Below are 21,197 nucleotides of genomic sequence, written 5' to 3'. Positions count from 1 at the left end.
TCGGTTTCATCGAATCTCCAAAGGACATGATAGAATATTTGAAATAATCACGTCCATGTCTGGATATTGTACACCTCAACTGATACGAGGAAACCTTTTGTAATGTAAAATAGGCGGAAGGTCACCCTCCAAGGTGAATTTAACAAATTAATATATAAAGAAATAGGGAGATGCTTGAAAGAATAGAAAATTTACAATCAAATGACCCTTGAAATCTATGCTTTTGCCCACAGACAAAAACAAACTGTAATGCCCATGGCTGCCTTGAACAAAATGCATCTATAGGATAAGAGTGGAAATCTCAGTTCACAGAAACACTATTTAGCATTTACATCATGATAATTCCTTTTAGTATCACAGATATTCTGTCATAAGAATCAATATGAGAATTTCCTTGAATAAGCACAATTTATTGTGCTTTTCAAAACTTGCCAATATTTAGTCTTTAAGTGGGGTACAAATGCATATTCTTCGTTACAAACACGTATAAACTGACAGCCACGCTGATTCTATAAGCTATAAGAAATAAATGAGATGATGAGAACTATGGAAAAATATGGATTATTATTTCAGCCTTAATACATGTTCTATAATGAAATTCCATTAGGTATTTTTCTATATATGAAGAAATCCTAAACATCTAGTTTTAGAGATCTCAGCAAGTGGCTAAGTTCAGCTTGGAATCTTGATGCTATGATTTTAGATGCTCTTACTGACATTTTTATGCATCTGGTTGCTCAATCTGTTGCAGCTCCTCCTCCCATTTGAAACCAAACATTTGACGCCCAAATGGAGCTATAAGGTTGTAACGAAAGACCTACCAACATATCAATTGAAATGTGAAACAAGTGGCTTCAGCCAATCTCTGCCAAAATAATAAGTGAAATACAAGAAGCTAACCTATATTTCTCAAGTTATATGTTGTCGTGACATCAAATAAATGATAGTATGTTCCTAGATTAATACTCCACTATAGTGTAGGTCATTAAGTAAAATAAAAACTGGCCTAAAATAACAAAAAGTTATGGTTAATGGAAAACTGCAATATGTTAACCTTATTATTGATGTCACGAAGAAGAACTTGCAATCTTGCTGAGTTCTCTTCCCAGTTCATGTCACCATTGGTCAATCTGCTTGTCTGTAACTTTCTAAGGGCTTTACGCCATTCTGCTATTTGAAGGCGAATCTCTTTGTTGAGCTCAACCCATTCTGGAGCAAATCCATTTTTTGAAAGTATTCTGTACAAAGTGTCCTCAGCAGGATCTGCATGTGGATTTGAATTTAGATTCAAAGGTTTGCCTTTGCCAGGCAAGTTCTCAAACTGGCCCTCCTCCATGGAGCGCCATATACGCCGTTCCACAATATTTATCAAATCAGTCTCAGATCTGCAAAAGTATATCCTAGGATGAGAGGCAGCTGAAACTGATCTTTAAAATCAGTTATGCATTCACCAAGGAAGAGATCAACGGAGGCATCTGTCTTTTATCAAAAAAGTTGTATGCATGATCAATAACCAACTGGTCAATTCCAGCAAGCTTCTGAAAATGATAATTCTTAAATATCAGAAAACCTCGGATATAGTGCAAAACTTAGCATGAGCAAACAGTAACACTTAGTACTGTAGTTTTCAATTTGTTTGATTGAAAATATTCTCCCAACTAATGCAACTTGAAAAACAAATATTTTCCTTAAATGATCACACCAAATCCTAGTTGCAAGCAATGTCAATCCAAAACACCTCAAGTACTGCATCAAAAGGTTGTCATGCAAAATTAATATTTAAAAAGAAAAAAGGAGAAGCAACACTAATTCAAATAGAATTAACACAGTTCTTTTTTTATTGAAAAAAGCATGTATGTGTGTTTATATTTTGAAACAATTGTGATAGCTGTAATGTTTAGACTTTAGATATAAGGTGGTAGTGATATACTTAGACAGGAGGTGGTAACTAAATTTTATTATATAGCTTATACTTACAGCTTTTATAATATTACTTATTACAGCTAATAATGTAACTAACATGTAAGTTCATCTGAAGTACCATTCTCCCTCATTAATAAATACATGTGCACACGTGTTTCCATGTGTGATTCCCTCCATTACCTTCTTGCAACATCTAAAATTAGAGCCTTCATAAATGGAGCTTTCCAAAAACCTTTACGGCGGACATAATAGACATTGCTCTGATTGCATGTCCAATCATGTATAAAATTGTGCCTAAATTCTCCCAAACAAAAATGTTGCAGGTTCAGGCAGGTACAAAGTTGATGGAAATTTCGCACTCGAGAAACAAGTCAGGCAAATTGCAAAGTCAGTGCGAGGATCTCACATAAAACTGGTGCTTGTTTTTTTAAAACAAAACAGGTATGTGTTCTGCAATCTGAAATTTGCAAATCTTGAATTTTTACCATTGTTACTGCTTAGTTATTGCCATTTTAGAAATCATCTTTTAGTATGCAAAAGTCCTGAAGTTTTTGTTGTTCACTACTGTTGTTTTTCTTCTAAATTTTTTATCTGCAGTCAGTCATAGCTAACACAAGAGAGATTTGTTTACTCGACTCTTAGAAACTCACTAGGTAAAACTATAACATTGGGAACCACAAGATACAAATGGCAGAATCAAGATTGTAACTAGAATATTTTGGGAAAAAATAAAAAAATGTCTCTACAATGCTGTTAATTTTGCAACGTGTCACAAAGTACCCCTATTTCATGAACTTTCTGTCTTTGATTATATCATGCCATGAATCTGAAATGACACTTCTGCAATTGTTTTAAAGAGAAGTCTAAAAATAAAGTAATGCAGCATTATATCTTTAAAAACTTGTTCTCCACATAGATAGCCAAAGGGTCTTTGTTTGTGCACCTGCCTAGATTGGAAACTTTACCAATAACTTATCTACCATGAACAAACAAATAGATAATGAAGATATAGTTTACAAGGGGTCAATAACAATTAGCCCACTTTCTTATGATTCATTTATTGTCTTTGAAACTACTGGCTAAGAATCAAGCATTAACCATTGACCAAGTCAATATACATGTGTGTGTGTGTGTACACAGTACACACATATATCTTGTTTAAGGAATCCTCACAAATAGTGTTGGGAGGATCCACTTCAGTATTAAAAAAATGCTTTTGACACAACTATAAGGTAAAGTCGAAGTCATTACAAAATACCGTCAGTCATGTTAAGAAGACATGCCCAAAGTGGAAATGTGATTTGGCAAATCAGAAGTCAGCGACTCAGTACATCTCTTGTAATAGGAAGAGTGACAAAAAAAGGTGATGTAATCCACTTTTGGAGTTATGTAAAGTATGCTTCCTACACAATGCAAAGGTGAAACATTTTGGGAAAAAAATTGCAAAGACTTCACCAAAACTCAAAGTGTCATGTTTCTACGAAGTGGTCATACCATTTAGCTATTAAGAAGTCAAAAACTCAAGCAATTGTTGTCGTTGGTGCCAAGGGCCAAAATTCTGAAAAGGGAATTTTCTGGAGCTTTCTGGTGCAAATTAAAGGTTGGCATCACATTTAGGATGTCCAAAAACTCCAAAATCAACTTTTATTTCATCTATATTAGGCATCAAAAGCCAAATATGCAACCATTTGAAGTTTGGACATGCAGTGGCGATTCAAGCATCATTATTAAGCAAGTAATTTTCAAACAATAATATTTCAGTCATCCGATCAAGCAGTTTTGTTTTTATTTGGGGTAGAATTTTGTACTCTACATAGTGGTGCAGGTGGTTTCTGATCTCAGTGCCTATATTTTTCAGAAAATTGCATTATCTCATTTTTGCAACTTCCAAGGCCTTGTTTGAGCTCATACAGACTCCTTTAAAGGGTGATTTTTAAAGTGTATGCTGCCATCAATTGATAGTGAGTGTGATCAGAAATTGAGCTATTAGAATTTGTCTCATTTTTGTAATGCAAGGATCTCAGTTTGGTCTTTTGCATTAGTGATTTCAGTCTGATATAGTCTGACTGAGGTAGTTGTGACATCAAAATTAGATGTTCACTTTGCTCTTAATTTGCAAGCAGCCATTATACATGCACTAAGTGTCAAATCATCCTTTTGTGGAGGGATAATTAATTGTTGATCTCTATTTGTAATTTAAGAAGTGTGTCATTGATGTAATCATGGGTTAGGCAATGCAGTGTAACCCGGGTGCGCACACCCAGGTCAAAAACCCAGTGCACCCAAGTACCCCCACCATGCAAAAACCCTGACAACATAGGTCGGAGTACCCGAGTGGGACGCAGGGACGAGGGTGTGGGGGTGCACGCAAGGTGCGGCTACAGTGCACGCGGGGTGCGGCTGACATGTTGGCTAAAAAGTAGGGAAAAAATAACATTTTTTGCAATTGTTTTTTATTGTTTCTTTTAGCAAGGGAACCCTAATTTGGTGTGGGTCCCATGAGATCTATTTCAAGGTTTAATAAGGCCAATACACCTCATTTTCGTTTTACATTTTCATTTCATTGTTTTGTAGCAGCAAGGAGCAAAGTGAACAAAAGAGGTTGGAGGAGTTTGTGAGAGCTTAGTGGGTGATTTTGCAAGGGATTGCAAGATCAAGAGGAGCAAGAGGAGCAAGCAGATTTGATTTGGCATGTGTCTCATCAAGTTCAAGGTAGGTTTTTTTTTATTTTACAATTTTATTTTTGTTTTAGAAATCAATTTATATTTAGTAATTAGTATTTACTTTCAGCTTTGCATTTTAAAATTAATTTTCGAATGTTTCATTCTTGAATCTTGTTGAGAGTAGATAGTTGATAATTCTATGATTTTTATATTAATTTTTTGTTATTGAAATAGGCTGAAATGTATTTAGCTTACTATTTTCTATATTTCTAAAAATTTAATAGTAGGCTGAAACAAGTTTGTTTTAAAAATTTAATGTTTTTTAAATAATTATTAATTACTTGGGTTGAAATGTATTGTTATTCATAATCATTTTTTATTTTGTGAAATGCAATTTTATAAATGGCATCTAGATTCAATCAAAGTGTAGAAGACATGGACATTAATAAGGGAAGTGCATTTGATTATGAGCTTGAGCCTGAGGGAAGTGATCACGGTGCTGATGTAGATGCTCAATCTAAGGAAGAGCCTCCTTATGTTGCACCAGGGGTGCCTTTTATTGATTGCCCCTCACAGATTTTGGCAGAGTTTGCTAGGGGTCCTTATGATCCAAAGTCCCCTCTAAAACAATTTGCTATGAAAATTACACGCTCTACTCCTAGAAGTGGTGACACACGAAAATGGAAGTGTAATATGTGTGGCAGAAAATGGTTTGGCAGCATTACAAGAGTTAATGCACACCTTTTTTTTTGGACTGGTTATGGTGTGACCTCATGCATATTCTTGGCAAATCCAGAGAATATGAAATACAAAATTGAAGTGAACAAACAATGGGGCATTTCTGATGATACTGAAGTCCCCGTGCCTAGATCTTTGGTTGCTAGGCAACAGTTACAAAGTATACAGCAATTGCAAGGGCAGTGAGATACATCTACTCATATCTTGCATTAGAGAGCAAGCACTGTGTCACCTACACCATCCTTTTCCTCACCTACACACAGTTCAGCAGGGGATAGTAGTAGGGGGAAACAGAAAGCAACTACAAGTCATAGTGGTAGTAAACCCATTGCTCATTTATTTAACATGCATGCAAGGGAGCGGTTAGATGATGTTATTGGTGATTTCTTCTTTTCCAATGGCATCCTTACACATGTGGCTCGATCTCCCTATTTTGTGAGGATGATGTTCATGGTAGCGAAAGAGGGAGAGCCATCATATGTGCCACTAGGCAACCACAAGTTGAGGACTACAATGTTGGATAGAGCCTATGATAAGGTTAGTATCTTGATGAAGTAGAAGAAGACATGTTGGATGGATTCAAGCTGCAACATTATCATGGATGGGTGGATGGACATAAGCCATCATCCACTCATCAACATTATGGTCAAATGCACCAAGGGCCCATACTTTTTGAAGGCAGTTGATTGTTTAAGGCATCATAAAGACGTTGATTTTCAATTTCATGTGCTTAGGTAAGCCATTGAGGAAGTTGGGCCACAAAATGTGGTCCAAGTTGTGACAGATGCAACACGTGTGCAAAGTTGCAGAGAGGCTTGTCAAGGCAGCCTATAAGCATATTTGGTGGACTCCATGTTGTGTGCATGCCATGAACAATGCACTCAAAGACATGGGGAAAATTGACCGGATTAGACAAGTGGTTAATGATAGGAGAGAGGTGCAGATGTTTATCTGCAATCACCATACATCACATGCACTTTTCAGGAGCTTCGCAAAGAAGCAATTCCTGAAACCAGTTGAGACCAAATACGCATCATATTATATTCTCTTGGAGAGAATGATTGAGTTGCAAGAGCCATTGCAACTCATGGTTATGATACAAGAATGGAATCGATGGCCTGAATCCATAACAGGGCAGGAGAAGAGGGTAAAGGAGATGGTGAAGAGTGATCAGTTTTGGAGTGACGCAAATTCATAGTCTTCATCATTACTCTAGTGTTTCAGGCGATTAGATATGGAGATGCAGATTCACCTAGCCTTAGAGAGGTTTATGAGTGCACTGATTCCATGCTTGGGTAGACGAGGGTTGTTGTGCGTGAGAGAGGCCCCACTCTAGCATTCTATACGGAGCACATTCAGCTTATCATTGACTGCAGGTGGGAGAAGTTGAACACTCCTTTGCACATGGCTGCCTATACATTGAACCCGAAGTGGTACATACCTAGGCCCGGTAGAGTCACACCACTTCAGGATGTTGAGGTGAAGAATGGGTTCTTTCGGTGCATTGCCAAGATGTATGATACCGAGACTATTAGTGAGATTTGCACCGAGTGGTTCGAATTTGCTAGTCGTTTAGGTAATCCTTAAATCTTGATTCAATGCTCTAAACTCTTTATTATTATAAGTTCTTTTAATTGTTACTTATAACTTTATAATTTATTTTAATATTATGTTGTAAACTTGTAACTTGTAGGATACTTGGATATTGCAAAGGTGGATCTCAAAACTGGCACAAAAGAATCCCATTTCATGGATCGCAGAAGTCAAAGATCACCTCACTAGCCATCCGTCTGCTTTCTCAAGTTAGTAGTTCCACCCCTTTATAATCTTAACTTTAAGAGTTTTACTTTACTGATTTATGATATTGATTCAATGATTTATCATTTGTTACAAATTGTTTGAACGTTTATTTGTAAGTTGAAACTTTCAATTTTGTTATCTCAGGTTTCTAGCTCCTTAGTTGCTGAGAGGAACTAGTCCACCTATAGCCTCATCCACTCTGGTAAGAGGAACAGACTTACCTCTAGGAGAGCGAAGAAGTTTGTTGCTGTACTTGTTTTCTTGCTGCTTAAAGATTGCAAGTACAAGGAGAGCACAACAACACAATGGGATGTAGAACCAGAGGATCCAACTCAGATTGATGAGGATGGCAATGCAACAGAAGCCAATATAGGGCTAGTTGGTGTTCCTTTCGAGGATCGGGATCTTACCGACGAGGAGTCTAGTAGTTCTAGTGATGAGGACTTTGGTATCTTACCCACGATGAGTCTAGTAGTTCTAGAGCACTTGGGATGATTCCATTCTCATTATTCACATTTTGTCATTTTGTTGATTGTACTCACTTTGATATGGCTATGATACATTATTTCATTTCACTGTTTTATGCTACTCGGCTCATTGTCATCACGAGCATCTTTATGATATATGATATTCATATTTAAACAATAAATTTTGAATCTTTCATCTTTGTCATTTGATAAATTGATAAATCGATAGTCAATGGTTGACTTACATGGTACAATGTGTGGTTTATGTTTTTCATTTATCATTATCATTATTATGATTAAAAGTTTTAATATTTTACTAAGTTCAATGGTCATTGGTAATGGTTATGCAGTTTCAAGTTTCAAGTTTGAACTTATGGTTCGTGAACAACATTTCAATTTTCTATATTCAACTATATTTGGTATGTTATATTGAAGTATCATTTCATAATTTTATATATATATATATATATACTTACTATGCAACCCCCTCCCCTCCGCACCCCCGCCGTCCCCAAATTGAGGCCCTTTTTTTCCCGCACCCTAAACTCGTCCTGACATCCCCTTGCACCCTTGGGCCAGAGTAACACTGCAACACATCCTTCTCTAATCAATTTGACTATGGACAATTGAGTCGTGGACAAAAAGGATCATCACACATTGTAGACGGCTTAATCTCTTGCCTCATCTTTATGACTCATTCCTGGGCTAAAGTCACAGTCGAGGAAATTGATTTGGGGAAATAAGAATGATTGTATCATAGGATTGATTGGTAGTAGCATCAGTTCAAGTTTCTTTCATGACATCTACACCAAGTTTAGAGTATTTAGTACCCATGCACAACTTGGACCATTTTTTGGGAGCATTTCAGGGATTTACATTTTCCTTCATTCCCAAATGATCCTACTTTAGATTGCCTCCTTCCACTTGATGATGTTGACAATATTTATTTTGATGATGATACCTCAAAGACCAAATATCATTCAGCACTTGAAAGTTATGATGATCTAGAAACTCCACCTGCAGCTCCTACATCTCTAATTGAGATAACACATTCATCTTTTGTTGATGATTCCAATAAGTCATTACAAAAGATATATATTTGTCTTCCTAATGAGGACTCCTCTTTGCTATAACATTGGTTCATTGTTTGTGGAGTCTCAGATTTTAGATTTAGAGGACACATTTAAGGGGCTTTACCTTCTCTTCAATGACAATTTCATCACAATTGGAGATCCTTTTGTATTGTCTTTGGAGATTGGCATCCATGTCTCCTCCTTCACTTGATTTGTCATATTTCATGGTTCAATTTGATCATACTCATGTGATGTCTTCTTCAAGCTTGGAGACTCATTCAGTTTTCAGAGGCACCTCCCCTATTTGATGATAGTTGTGGCACCAGAGCTTGTTCAAAATCAGTTTTCATTGGTTCCTTGCTTGTCACTTTCTATTGTGATTGGGTATGTGCCTGATTGGTTTGTCGCATCTTCACCATCCAAGGACTCAGCGACACATTAGCAGATTTTAGAGACTCATAATCCTACATTGGAATTCCATTTCCTAATTCCTATCCAAAATGGGAATTATTCTTACATTTGTACTTGGTTTATCTATAAAAGCAAAAAATCTGCAAAAAATATTGATTGTACCCGATTGATCCCGACTCTTAGAGCCAACCACTTTTTCCTTTGAAAAATTGTCGATTCATGAAAAATCATTGACCTGATTTTCAATGACATTTTTGCATTTAAAGCATTTTAACATCCCTATAAATGGCAAAAACATTAATAATTATTGCAAAAACTTACGAAACAAAAACTCTCAAAATTGACAAATCGCTCAGAAATAGGGTTGAATTGAGGATAAAAGTGAAGTCAACAAGGAATTGGCATGGAAATATTTGTAATTTTTTCCCTTTAATTTTCTATCTAACCTTTGACAAACCCTAAATAGAGGAGCCAAAGGAGTAATGACAGACATCAACAAAATTTGGAAGGGACTTAATCATACTAACTTGTCAAGGGCATGTGAGATAGCGTCAAAGCAGCTAATGAATTTGTTCTAAATTGCAGTTTCAATAGGACCTGAGCTCTCTACATGCCTCACCCCATGGATTTTGATGAAATAAAATATATAATTAATACTATGCACTAATTTTAAAATTACAACTATTATAGATAGCCCTTTAATGGGTTAGAAGCAAAGCCCTGTAGTTTATAATTAATATTATAAAATTGTTTCAAAATTTAAATTGTTATTGATCATTAATATACTATGCTACTAGGAGATGGTGCCAGTACTGACTTGCAAATGTGGGTCAAGATAGGGCAGTTGTGCCTTGGCACTTCATTTTTTGCATGCGGAGTCCATTTCAAGGGCGTTTGTTTGTATAGTGGGAAGGCAGCGTAGTGGTTATATACATTCAGCAGAGGACGTGGATTCCTTAGTTGGAGCATGTGTGCCCTAGTTGCATCTTCCATATCTCTCATGTGCTCTGGACAAGAGTTCTTTCCTTTGTTCCTTGGGTTTTGTAGGGGCTTAGCAAAATCTGATTGTGCATTCTTTGGGATTAGTTTTCTCTTGGTAAAGGTTGTTGAAAGAAGGGTTATTGCTTCTAAGGTATTGGTATGGGGTTTCAGAGTCCAATGACATTGGTGGTATGGATACCTCGAACTCATCCCTTGCTATGCATGCATGTGTTAATAATGCAAATAATAGATCCAATGAGAGTGATGTCTCTTTGAAGGGGGGTTTGAAAATCAAGGTGAATGGGTGTTTGGAAAGAAGTCAAGAGGATCATATCTTAGTTATTGAACCAGGACCAGTTATGGATGACATTACATACTAGAGCAATCATGCCCTTATCTACAAATTTTTGGGTCATCTTTCTCTACCAATTCTAGAATTGTGGGCCAGAAAAGTTTGGAATTTTGAAGGGGATATGAAGATTGTATTGGCATCCAATAACTATTTTTTGGTCATGTTTTCTTATATGGTGAATAGACATAAAGCTTTTGAAGGAGGCATATACTTCTTTATCCAGGTCGGGCTGTTTATCAAACCTTGGCATGTGAGCTTAAATTTAGCAAAGGAGCTCCCTCACAAGTTTTTATTTGGATTCATCTTTCAAAGCTTCCTTTGGAGTTCTGGCAAGATGATATTCTTCACTCCATCAGCCTTTTGATCGACAAACCTGTTGGTCTTGCTACTCAGACTTAATGCTCATATCTGTGTTGAAGTTGATTTGAATAATCCATTACCAAATTCCATGGAAATATGTATTGGATGCTCTTTTTGGACTCAATAGTTGGACTGGGACACTGCTGTTTAGATGTAGAATTTGTCATGAGTATAGGCATCTACAAAGGAAATGTCCCAGATCCAGACCTTTTGTAATTGCTAATATACCTTCCAGTTCAGCTCCTAAGGTGGATAAGGGCAAGGTTCCTATGTCAAAAAGTATCACTAATAATGATGGTTCCATTCCAGTCAAATCTTGAAATAAGGAAAGAGGCTAGTAGAGGACTTGGATGGACAGACAGAATGAGGGGGTATCTAATTAGTTCAAAGCTCTAGATAATTTCGTTCAAGTGTAGGGAAATCCAAATATAATTAGCTATAGGGGATAAACTTTTGGGAGTGATATTGATGTTGTTTTCATTCAAGAGACAAAATTGTCAATGGTAGAGATGGAAAGTAGAGCTTCTAGGATTTTGCCCCATGGAGTTTGTCAGTATATTGGGGCTCGTGGTAGCTCAAGGGGCATGGTGGATTATAGGTCACATCTCTATCTCCATGGTTGAATCTTCTTTCGAATCTAGTAAAAAATTTCTATTTTCTAATGTTTATGCTCCTACAACTCTCTTGGGGAAATTATAGCTCGAGGAATATATTAGATATGTTTGTTCTCTATATCCTTTTCTTTCCTAGATTTTAGCAGGTGACTTTAATGCAGCTTATAATTTGAAAGAGAAAAGTAGGGTTGTAGCTAGTCTAGATCCTTATGTCGTACTTCTCAATGATTACATTAATCTGCTGAATATTGTAGATGTGAAGCTAAATAAAGGCATGTTTACATGGAAAATAGGAGGATTGAAGTGGATATAATCTCTGAGAGATTAGATAGATTCCTAGTGTCATGCTATTGGGTGGGAGATAGATGGAGCACTAGCTCAGAAATCTTGGATTGAAGAGGCTTTGATCACTAGCCAATCAAAATATCTATGGTTTCTTCAAGAACTTTAAAGAAGCCCAAATTAAGTTTCAGCTCACGTGGTTGCGGGACCCTTCTCTTCAAAACTAGGTCTCAAATTGCTGGTTCAAAGGGCAGCTCTCTCATGGCATGTCTATGTACTCTTTTGTTAGAAAATTCCAATATATAAAATAGGAAATGCTTTGATAACCTGCACTATAACAAACAAGCAGCCCAAGCCCCATTGGATGCTATCACTAGTTTGATCCATGATTAGGGGCTTATTTTGGAGTTGATTCATAAAGAGGCTTTGGATGTGAAGCATTTGGAAAAATGGGTGCTCCAAGAGAAGATATTTTGGAAACAAAAATCTAGAGTTGAATGGCTACAAGGAGATAGTAACACTACTTTTTTTTCATAACTATGTCAAGGCAAGGAGAATAGATGGACACATTTCATCCTTAGTGTCTTTTGGGGAGGCCCATATTTCCTCTTGGAGGGACATATCTTAGGAAGCCCAGGAAGATTCTCTTCCTTCTAGGGAAGACGAAGTTTTTGTTTTGGAGTGCATTCCCCCTATCCCTAATGAAATGAGGCTCTCATTCATCCTATTTCACTACAAGAGTTAGAGAATATTGTTTATTCAAATGGAAAAAAAGCCCCAAGTTTGGTTGCTTACCGACTGAATTTTATCAAGAATTTCAGGAGGTTATAAAATGGGACCTTCTAGAGGTGGTTCGGGAATCTCATAATAATTAAACGAATGCTAAAAGTCATGAACTTTACTTCTTTGGCCCTTATTCCTAAGAAAGAAATGAGAATAGGCTTGATCAATCTGGACCAAAGAGGCTCTTCAAATGGTGTGCCTTGGTGCAAAGAGGTATGGAATTGCTTCTCCTAGCCTAAGTACAAAGTTTTTTCTTTGGGTGGTTATTCAAAGTAAATGTCTCACTTGGGAGAATTTAAGAAAGAGGGGTTCTCATGGCCCCTCTAGATGTGCCCTTTGTAAGAAGAGTAGGGAAAGTATTTTTCACCTTTTCTTTCAGTGTTCTTATGCTAGAGAGATTTGGCATATGTGGTGGGAACATGGAATCATGCTTGTGTTCATGCCACCTCTTTAATGGAAGTTGTCAGATGGTTTGGGTCGCGCTCTTGCCAATATTTTGTACAAGTTGCTTGGCTTCTTGGTTTGATCTTCATCATCTAGAACTTATGGTTGGAAAGGAACAGGTGGATCTTTCAAGACTCATAAATAATAAGTACCCTTCTCTAGGGAAACATTATATATATGCTTCAAGAAATTCTTGCAAAATGTGATGTTGTTGGACAGGTGGATACTAGCTACCCCTTATGCCAAAAGCAGATTGAGATTGGTTAATAGAAAATTCATAGGGATAGAAGGTGGCTCCCTCCTCATGAAGGAATTTTAAAAGTCAATATTGATGGATCTTCTAGAGGGAGTCCTAGATATGCTGAAATCGATGGTGTTGGTAGAGATTGCAAGGTAAATATTGTCTTCCTCTTCTCTACTTATAAGGGATGGTACTCTAATAATCTTATGGAGGTTGTCACTATTCTTTGTGCGATAGAAAAGGGTGCTCTCTTGATTGGTAGAGGATTATTTGTCAGTCGGATTCTCAAATACTGGTTGATATGTTGAATGCTCAAAATATGAAGGATGTTGATTGACAATTAGCAGTGATGATTAAACGGAATCTTAATTTGTGCTCCATGCTTGATTATATTTCTTTGTGTCATATTCCCTTGGAATGGAATAAGGTGGCAAATGGTCTAGCAACGCACAAGAAATGGGGATGACTGTATGGAATAAAGTAATGCACTCTAACATCCATCACTTATGCTTTATGTAGTAGGAGTTGGGACTTTGTCACCTTTTCCTCTATAGTCTTGGGTATTAAGGTGCTCAAAAGGAATGGTATAACTCATTCAAAACTTGAACATCAACATAGATCACAATGGTAACCAATGCTTGGTTTCTAATGTGAAACAAAACAAGTTGGTTGCTCTTGGAATTGTGCAAGGGGTCTCTTAAAGTGGAGGAAAGCACTAGCACTCTTTGGCATAAAAAGTTGGCATAAAAAGTAAGGCCCTTCTTTAATTTGATTTCTTTCTAAATTATTTAAAATGATGTGGATCATGTCTTTCCTTCCTTATCAGGAAAAAAAAAGATACCTATGTAGAGTGTTTCACTGAAAAACAGAGGAGACTATCATTTCCAACTAAAACTCATAGTTCCACGAAGTTTCTTGATGGGCGGATGCGAGGATAGGTTTCAGATACAGGGGGAGCAAGGGCCTAAATTTGAGGGCAGCAGTAAAGCAATGGTGGAGGGAGTGGCATTGATATACAAATTGAGGTGAATTACAATCTTCAAGGTAAATTCTGCCTTTGCAAGTACCCAATGAAAGGCAAATTAATTTTCTAAAGTTAAAGGTTGCATTTAGTATGTGATGGTATATTCCATAGAGCAAGAATCCGAGCATCCCTGGTGGACGTGGTGGTTCTATCAGTGGACATTTCCCCCAAGTCCCCAAGCCTCGAAAATGTCACCCTTAGGGAACACATGGATTAGTTTTATTTTTTGCTTTGTTTGGGCAGGGTTGGGGGGTGGGGGCGGCGGGGGAGGACACATCCCGGGGAACACTGCTAAAACTGAATGCTGGCCCAAATCTGTCCTTAATCTAATAGCAGTCCTTCAAATCAGCAAAAAAAACAATGAAAGGGGGTTTGAATTTTCTTTGTCTGGTTGACGGCCTCTCTCTCAGTAAGGAGGAAAAACATGATCGAATCCTGTCCTCAAAACAAGAATAACCTCTATCTATCTCTTGAATAAGGCTTTCAAGACATTCATAGGATATATTAATGCTTTTGTGATGGATTGAATCTTATATTTAATATAAGTATTGCAATCTAATGGATATGTTTAAGTAAATATAAGTGACTTTAGCTGTTCATTTTTTCTTGGTGGTCCCTATTTTCTGGAAATTATAGCTTCTGTTATGTAACTTTAAGTGTCTGTGTAAGAAGAATGTTACATTAGTGGCTTGATCTCTATAATGTGTGATAAACGTTGATAGAGAGATGAGAAGGAATGAAAACAAAATAATAAATATGTCATTACTACTACTAATTCTTAAGTGAGACTATGGTATGCCACAACATAGAGTCAGAGTAAAATTTAAAGATTATATGGACATTCAAATTTTAGAGATAACTGATATTTATTGATAAAGCTGACAATTGGCACAACTGGACATTGAAGTCAAGATGGCCTACTGAAGAATAGACTACAGGGATTCTTGACCGAAAGAGGTTCAATGATATAGGATTTCCACAGTAGATCATACAAATTATGATATATTCCCTAATTTTTATATATTGTTGACACATAGAACATATGTCAACTGTACTTTTTTATTTGGTATTGCTTTCATTAAACATCGCTAAGTTACTAACATGCCTTAAAGAATGAAAATTGTCTCCGCGCAAGGTGTTGATGAGTGCATTTAAACAAAAAGTGAGCATTCGTTCAATTAACACTTTTCTTGACTGGACGATTTGCTCAGGAAGTGCCTTGCCAATACAGTTATCCACAGCTTTTCCTGAGGAAGTTAATAGCCAGTCTTGACACTGCAAATTTGTTCATTATATGATATATAATAAATCCATATCTTGAGCTTTCCTATAGAAACTGTCCAATTCAAAAATATAAAAACCCACAAACGGCAACGGGACCATACAAGGAGCTCGGCATACCAATTATAATAATTAGGAACTAAATCTGAGCTAACCGAAAATAATTGAAATTTATCCCCAACATATACAGACTTAAGATCAAAAGAAAATTAACTGAAGCCATTAGCCGGAAAAATTGGCGTGATGATAATCAAGGTTTTAATCTCTCTGGTTATGCTCCCGTGTTCATTACAGATGCATATTGCCATAACAGAATCCCCTCAAATGCGACTTCTAAGTCAAATGACATACTGAATTTGATACTATATTAGCAAGAAGCAAGTTTACGATGAAAACGGGTTTAGAAGGGCAAGCTAGGGTTTTTTATGGACCAGTCGGACACGCCGGAAATCAGTTATTTTTGCAAATATTTCTTTGGAAATATTAACAAAGTTATTCACCGATATAGATAAAGAACGATGAAGGAATTAACTGATTAAAGTAATTTCAAATTGGGGTCTTAATAAGACAGAAAACCAGTCATAAATTAAATTGAAAGAGAGAAGTCCACCACGTACTTGATTGAATTGGACTTTCCTCGAATCTCTGGAGGGAGTTTTCTGTCATGAAGTTTGTCAACAACTGCAGAAATCCGGTCAGTAAAGCTTTGTTTACTTTTCTTGCTTGTGGCCTTTTCTTCTTCGGTTGTTTCTTTTATAGCGAAAGAAAAAAACAATACATGTGGAATTCTGAAGCTCCGAGACCACGGCCTGAAGAACACTACATGTCTGTCTGATCTCAGGCCGATTCGGCCCACCGCCTCCATGAAAATGGAAATGGAGGGCAGAGCTCACTCGCCGCTCTCGTAGTATATGTTGTCTCATTCAGGCGAGAGGTTGGATTAAGGTAAAAGATGATACCTACATACTTCTATTACTACGTGTTGATAATGGTTATCCGTGGAGACGTGGGCCTGGGTTAGGGCCTATTGCGGAAGGCAAAGACATTATTTGTCTCATAGAGACATATGAGCATGAGGGATGTAAGACCCCATTGTTTGAAGGCTACTGGAAGATGGCAGTGTGGAATGAGGCAGTGGAAAATGGTAAAGGTTATGGAGGTATAATGGTTTTAGTAAAAGGAAAAGAAGGTCGTGTCATTCAGCTGGAAAAGACTGATTCTAATAAACAATTTATATGGCTCAAAATCGTGGAAAATAACACTCTTCTCAGGATTGCAGCTTGTTACTTTGCTCCACAAGTATCTAAAATTTATAAAAAGTGTGGTTTAGATCACAATGACCCTTATGCTACGTTAAAGAAAGATGATGTTGTTTTTTCACAACGTGGGGATGTCCTTCTCGTTGGAGATTTCAATGCTAGGACAGCAAATTGGCAAGCAAGTATTTTCAGCTCCGAAGTAAATGATAACCCTATTTGGCTCACAGAAGAAAGAAATCATCCATGGGATAGAATATCCGAAGATGCTAAAGGCTACAATCATTTTGGGGAAGAATTGATCACTTTGTGTGGCACATTTGATCTAATAATCTGTAATGGTTTGGCTAGATGGGCTAAGTCGGGCAATTTCACTTGCAACACATACAACGGGGCAAGTGTGGTAGACTATGTAATTTGTTCACAGCAGTTGTATAACAATATTGAAGAAGTTGAAATTGGAGAGCACATTTGGGATCTCAAATCAGATCATAGACCACTGTACGTAAATTTGTATTGGGCAAAGGATAGACGGATTGGGGCAAAAATCCAAGGCCCTCGACACCCACCTTCTCAGGGCAGAATTTTGTTAACTTCAGAAAATAGTAACACTTTCAGGGCTACTCTTGAGGAATTTTGTATGGGACACCCTATGTATAAGCATGGTGTTAATAGTCATGATTTATCAAATCTGATTCACAAGGCTCTTTCAAAATGCAAGAGAGCAAAAAATAGAAAATCTGAAACTAATTGTTTTCCAGCCAATGCATGGTTTGATAAGGAATGCAAGAGGGCTAGGAGAAATCTAAGGGAGTCAAATAAAACTAACCTTGACATTAAGACCTACAAACAGATCCTAAAGAAGAAAAAAATCAATTTTATGTCCACAAGGAGAGAGGAGCTAATTTTTTTTTTGGGCAGAAATAACCCAAACGTTTTTGGAAAGAACTCCAACCAAGGAGGAAGCAAACTGAAAATAATATTACTGCCACCCAATGGTTTGATTATGCTAAGAAACTTTATGAACAAGAGGGTGGAGTGGGACAGCCACCTTTGGTCAATGATACCACAAATATTTTTACTGTGCAAGAGATAGAGACAGGGATTAAGAAGTTGGGTGGAGGCAAAGCAAAAGACCTTGTTGCGCTTCAAGCTGAATATTTGAAGTGGGGTATGAAAACTCTTGCACCGCACATCACTGAAATCTTCAACAAAATCTGCCAGGAAGGGTTTCCGAAAGATTGGACAATCAGCCTTGCAATACCACTTTTTAAGAGTGGTGATGTTAACAATCCCTCCAACTACAGGACTATAATGATCAATCCCCTCTTTGCTAAACTTTTTGGCAGTATGATAGAAACTAGGATCAGCAAATGGGCAGAAGAAAATCATAAACGTGCTAAAGGGCAAGCTGGTTTTAGGCCAAAGCACTCGACAGTGGATCACTGTGTCACTCTGAGACACATTATTGAAAAAGAGTGGGAGAAAAAAGAAGAGGTTTTTTGTTGCTTTGTTGACTTCAAAAAGGCTTTTGATACCGTTCCGAGAGACAAGCTTTGGTTGAGGATGGAAGAATTGGGGATTCCTAGGCATCTCAGAGCTGCTGCTCATAGAATGTACGAAGAGGTGAAAGTCAAAATCAGAACTTCAGATGGCATTTCAGAATGTTTTAGGAGCGATATCGGGGTCAAACAGGGCTGCCCTTTATCCCCTACTTTATTTGGTTTATATATTGACAAACTGGAAGAGTGGTTAAACACGCAAGAGCGTGAAGGCATTCAGCTAGGGGAATTTGTTATAAAGCTACTCCTATATGCAGACGACCTCATTTTAATTGCCAAATCTGCTTGTGGTTTGCAAGACCATCTATCTTCTCTTGAGCGCTTTTGTAGAATGGTGGGGATGCAAGTCAATATCAGCAAAACCAAGGTTATGATTTTCTCTAATAATAAAAAACAGCATCAACATGAATTTTATTACAATGGAAGTGTTCTCGAAGAAGTTGCGGAATATAAATACCTTGGCATCGATTTCAACAAAAAACTAAGCTGGTCTAGCTGCAGGTATAAAAGGACATTAGGTGGATGGAAGGCTTTCTACGCTCTTCAGAATAGGTGCCGTGAAGCGGAGTTGTGGGATTGGAAAACTATTCAAACCTTGTTTGGTCTTCTTGTGCTGCCAGTTGTTCTTTATGGGTGTGAATTATGGGCCAGCAGCACTACTATAGCACAATGGAAACAAATCGAAGGAATCCAAAAGCGTTTGATTACAAGCAAGTTTAAAATTAAAAGCACTGTTCCATATGACATCATGCTAAGTGAAATGGGGGTTGCGCCTATTGAGGCACTTGCTATGGTTCGCCTTTTAAGCTATCTAAAAAGAATCGAAAAAATGGAAGAGGATAGATGGCTGAAAGTTGTCTTTAGTGACACACTATGTAAGCGAAAAAGGACATGGATGCAACAAAACATCAAGTGGATGAGTAAATGGAATATTCATTTCAATATGTGCCCCACAAGTAATAAAGAAATAAAGGTCTTTGTTATGGAGAAATTCTACAAGAGAAATTGGGGAAGCGAGATTGGGAGGAAGAAACTATATTATATAAATGAGTTCAACCCCACTTGTGATCAACTCGAAAAAGTGTACATAGGAGCCAACATTTCTTGGAGAGCTAAAATTCTTATTGCTCAGCTGAGAACCAACTCTCACCAACTTCGTTGTGAAACCGGGCGTTGGAAGAGGCCAAAGGAGGCTTGGGAAGAGAGAATTTGCAGATTTTGCAATTCTGGGAAAGTGGAAACTGAACAGCACTTTATTCTAGAATGTGAGGCCTACAAGGATAGCAGGGATAAGTTTGCGGATACTATATGTGACAGTTCTTGGCATAACCTGTTCAACGAAGAGTACATTGAGCAATTGGGGGGGCTCATCATTAGTCTACACAAGAGGCGAACAGCGCTACTTAAGTCTGCTTGAGTTGTCTTGCTGTCCCATAGGCTATTTTTGGCCTCGTGGACGTTAAAATTTTATCTATCTATCTATCTTTTACTATTGATTTAGAGGAGAGGTAACGTAAGATGCATGTTTTCGCAAGGACGCAGCGTCAAGTTGTGTCATTGAATAATAACTAGCGCTTGCACGAGAAAGAGGTGCAAGGGGTACGTCGATAGGTTTTATTAGAAAAGAAAAATGTAAGAGATGTAAAATTGATAGCCTATAACCAAATGTTTAGATAAAATAGAGGCGTTATAAAACAGTTGTTGATGACAGTATCCAATACTATCACTTGCAATACTCCAGAACATTCTTGGAGGAAAAGGAGCCCCTGGGTGAATAAAGAGTTATTTATCAGAGGACGCTCGAGGATTGGCTGAACTTGGACTTTGAATGAGAGTATGGAACATTTTTTGAAAAGACAAATTGAAGAGATGTAACTTTAAACGAAAGATTCCAAATTGATAGTGCAGACTTATATATATATATATATAGAGAGAGAGAGAGAGAGAGAGAGAGAGAGAGAGAGAGAGAGAGAGAGAGAGAGAGGGGGCATATACACTTGACTAATCTCTTTGGAGGTTAACAATGTATTTAACTTTGGTATTTGATTTAATGTACGACATCCCAATTCAAAAGTTGATTTGAATTGCCACCAAAGCAAGTGGTTCTTTACTTGATTATAGTTTTGGGACCGAATTAAACTTATTTGATAGTCCTGTATAAGAGTAGTTAATGTTTTGAATGCCCCATTGCATGCCAAACAAGTACACTGAAATAATTGTAGTTGTGTTGAAACCACTATAAAGGTGTATCTTTTTGTGAATTGTGTTTATTTGAATTGGATCGTCATCATTTTCCTAAACAAAATGTGTAATGTAACCACTATATTATTTATTTATGTCATGTATATTTCTTACAAGTGTGTTTGATGCATAGATAAGTTTTCAATAAGTAAGTCCTACTATTTTGGTTCCTACTCCGCACATACAATTGGTGATAACCTCTAGCTTTGACAACTGCTTCAGCTGAAATTACTTTTCCCACATGTTGATATTTTTGCCATGGTACTTATGGATTGATCTCAGATGATTAGTTCTGTGAGAAATGATATCAACTCTTAATGAGAACTGGAATACAATAATATTCATGCATTATGCTGGTAAAGCATAAAGAATCTGGCTAGAGATATTATCCCCATGTTTAATATATCATTTAATGATCATCATAGAGAGCAGTAGTGATGAGTACATAGAGTAGTCAGGAGTCTGGACATATTGGGAAGCTTAAAGATCCCCATCTATCCATTGTAGGTTGCTCTGCAGGTGAAAAATCTATAATTTTGGTGTTGCTCCTTATTAGCTTAGTACCATGAGAAAACAAGATGTAGATTAACCTTAAGACGTCCCTGCACATCCCTATGCATCCACAGGGAGATTTCATGCTTTTTGTGCACTTCTATGCGCATCCACATCTGCTCCTACACGAGCAAACCCAGTAACTCAGA

At 37.2% G+C, this 21,197-nt stretch overlaps 1 protein-coding gene across 1 annotated transcript; it reads right to left on the bottom strand.

Moving 5' to 3' along the window:
- Nucleotides 1–305: 305 nt before the first annotated feature.
- Nucleotides 306–16,474, bottom strand: LOC149542001 (uncharacterized). The gene is made up of 3 exons (XM_089797051.1): nucleotides 16,055–16,474; nucleotides 1,055–1,385; nucleotides 306–817 (listed from the first exon to the last, which is right to left on the bottom strand). The coding sequence occupies exons 1-3, from the start codon at nucleotides 16,300–16,302 to the stop codon at nucleotides 722–724; spliced, it is 675 nt and encodes a 224-aa protein (XP_089653177.1). The 5' UTR covers nucleotides 16,303–16,474; the 3' UTR covers nucleotides 306–721.
- Nucleotides 16,475–21,197: the final 4,723 nt, after the last annotated feature.

This window comes from Cupressus sempervirens, chromosome 8 (genome assembly GCF_028749045.1).
Source record: "Cupressus sempervirens isolate cs-2001-9-10 chromosome 8, ASM2874904v1, whole genome shotgun sequence".
Classification (NCBI taxonomy): Eukaryota; Viridiplantae; Streptophyta; class Pinopsida; order Cupressales; family Cupressaceae; genus Cupressus; species Cupressus sempervirens.
This window is presented reverse-complemented; position numbering and strand designations above follow the sequence as displayed.

Excerpts from the sequence above, each read along its gene's own strand:
- LOC149542001 (XM_089797051.1), bottom strand. The coding sequence starts at position 16,302 with ATGGAGGCGGTGGGCCGAATCGGCCTGAGATCAGACAGACATGTAGTG. Across the intron at positions 1,386-16,054 it reads GGAAAGTCCAATTCAATCAA|ATCTGAGACTGATTTGATAA; the intron begins GTACGTGGTGGA and ends ATACTTTTGCAG. Across the intron at positions 818-1,054 it reads TTCGTGACATCAATAATAAG|GTCTTTCGTTACAACCTTAT; the intron begins GTTAACATATTG and ends ATATGTTGGTAG.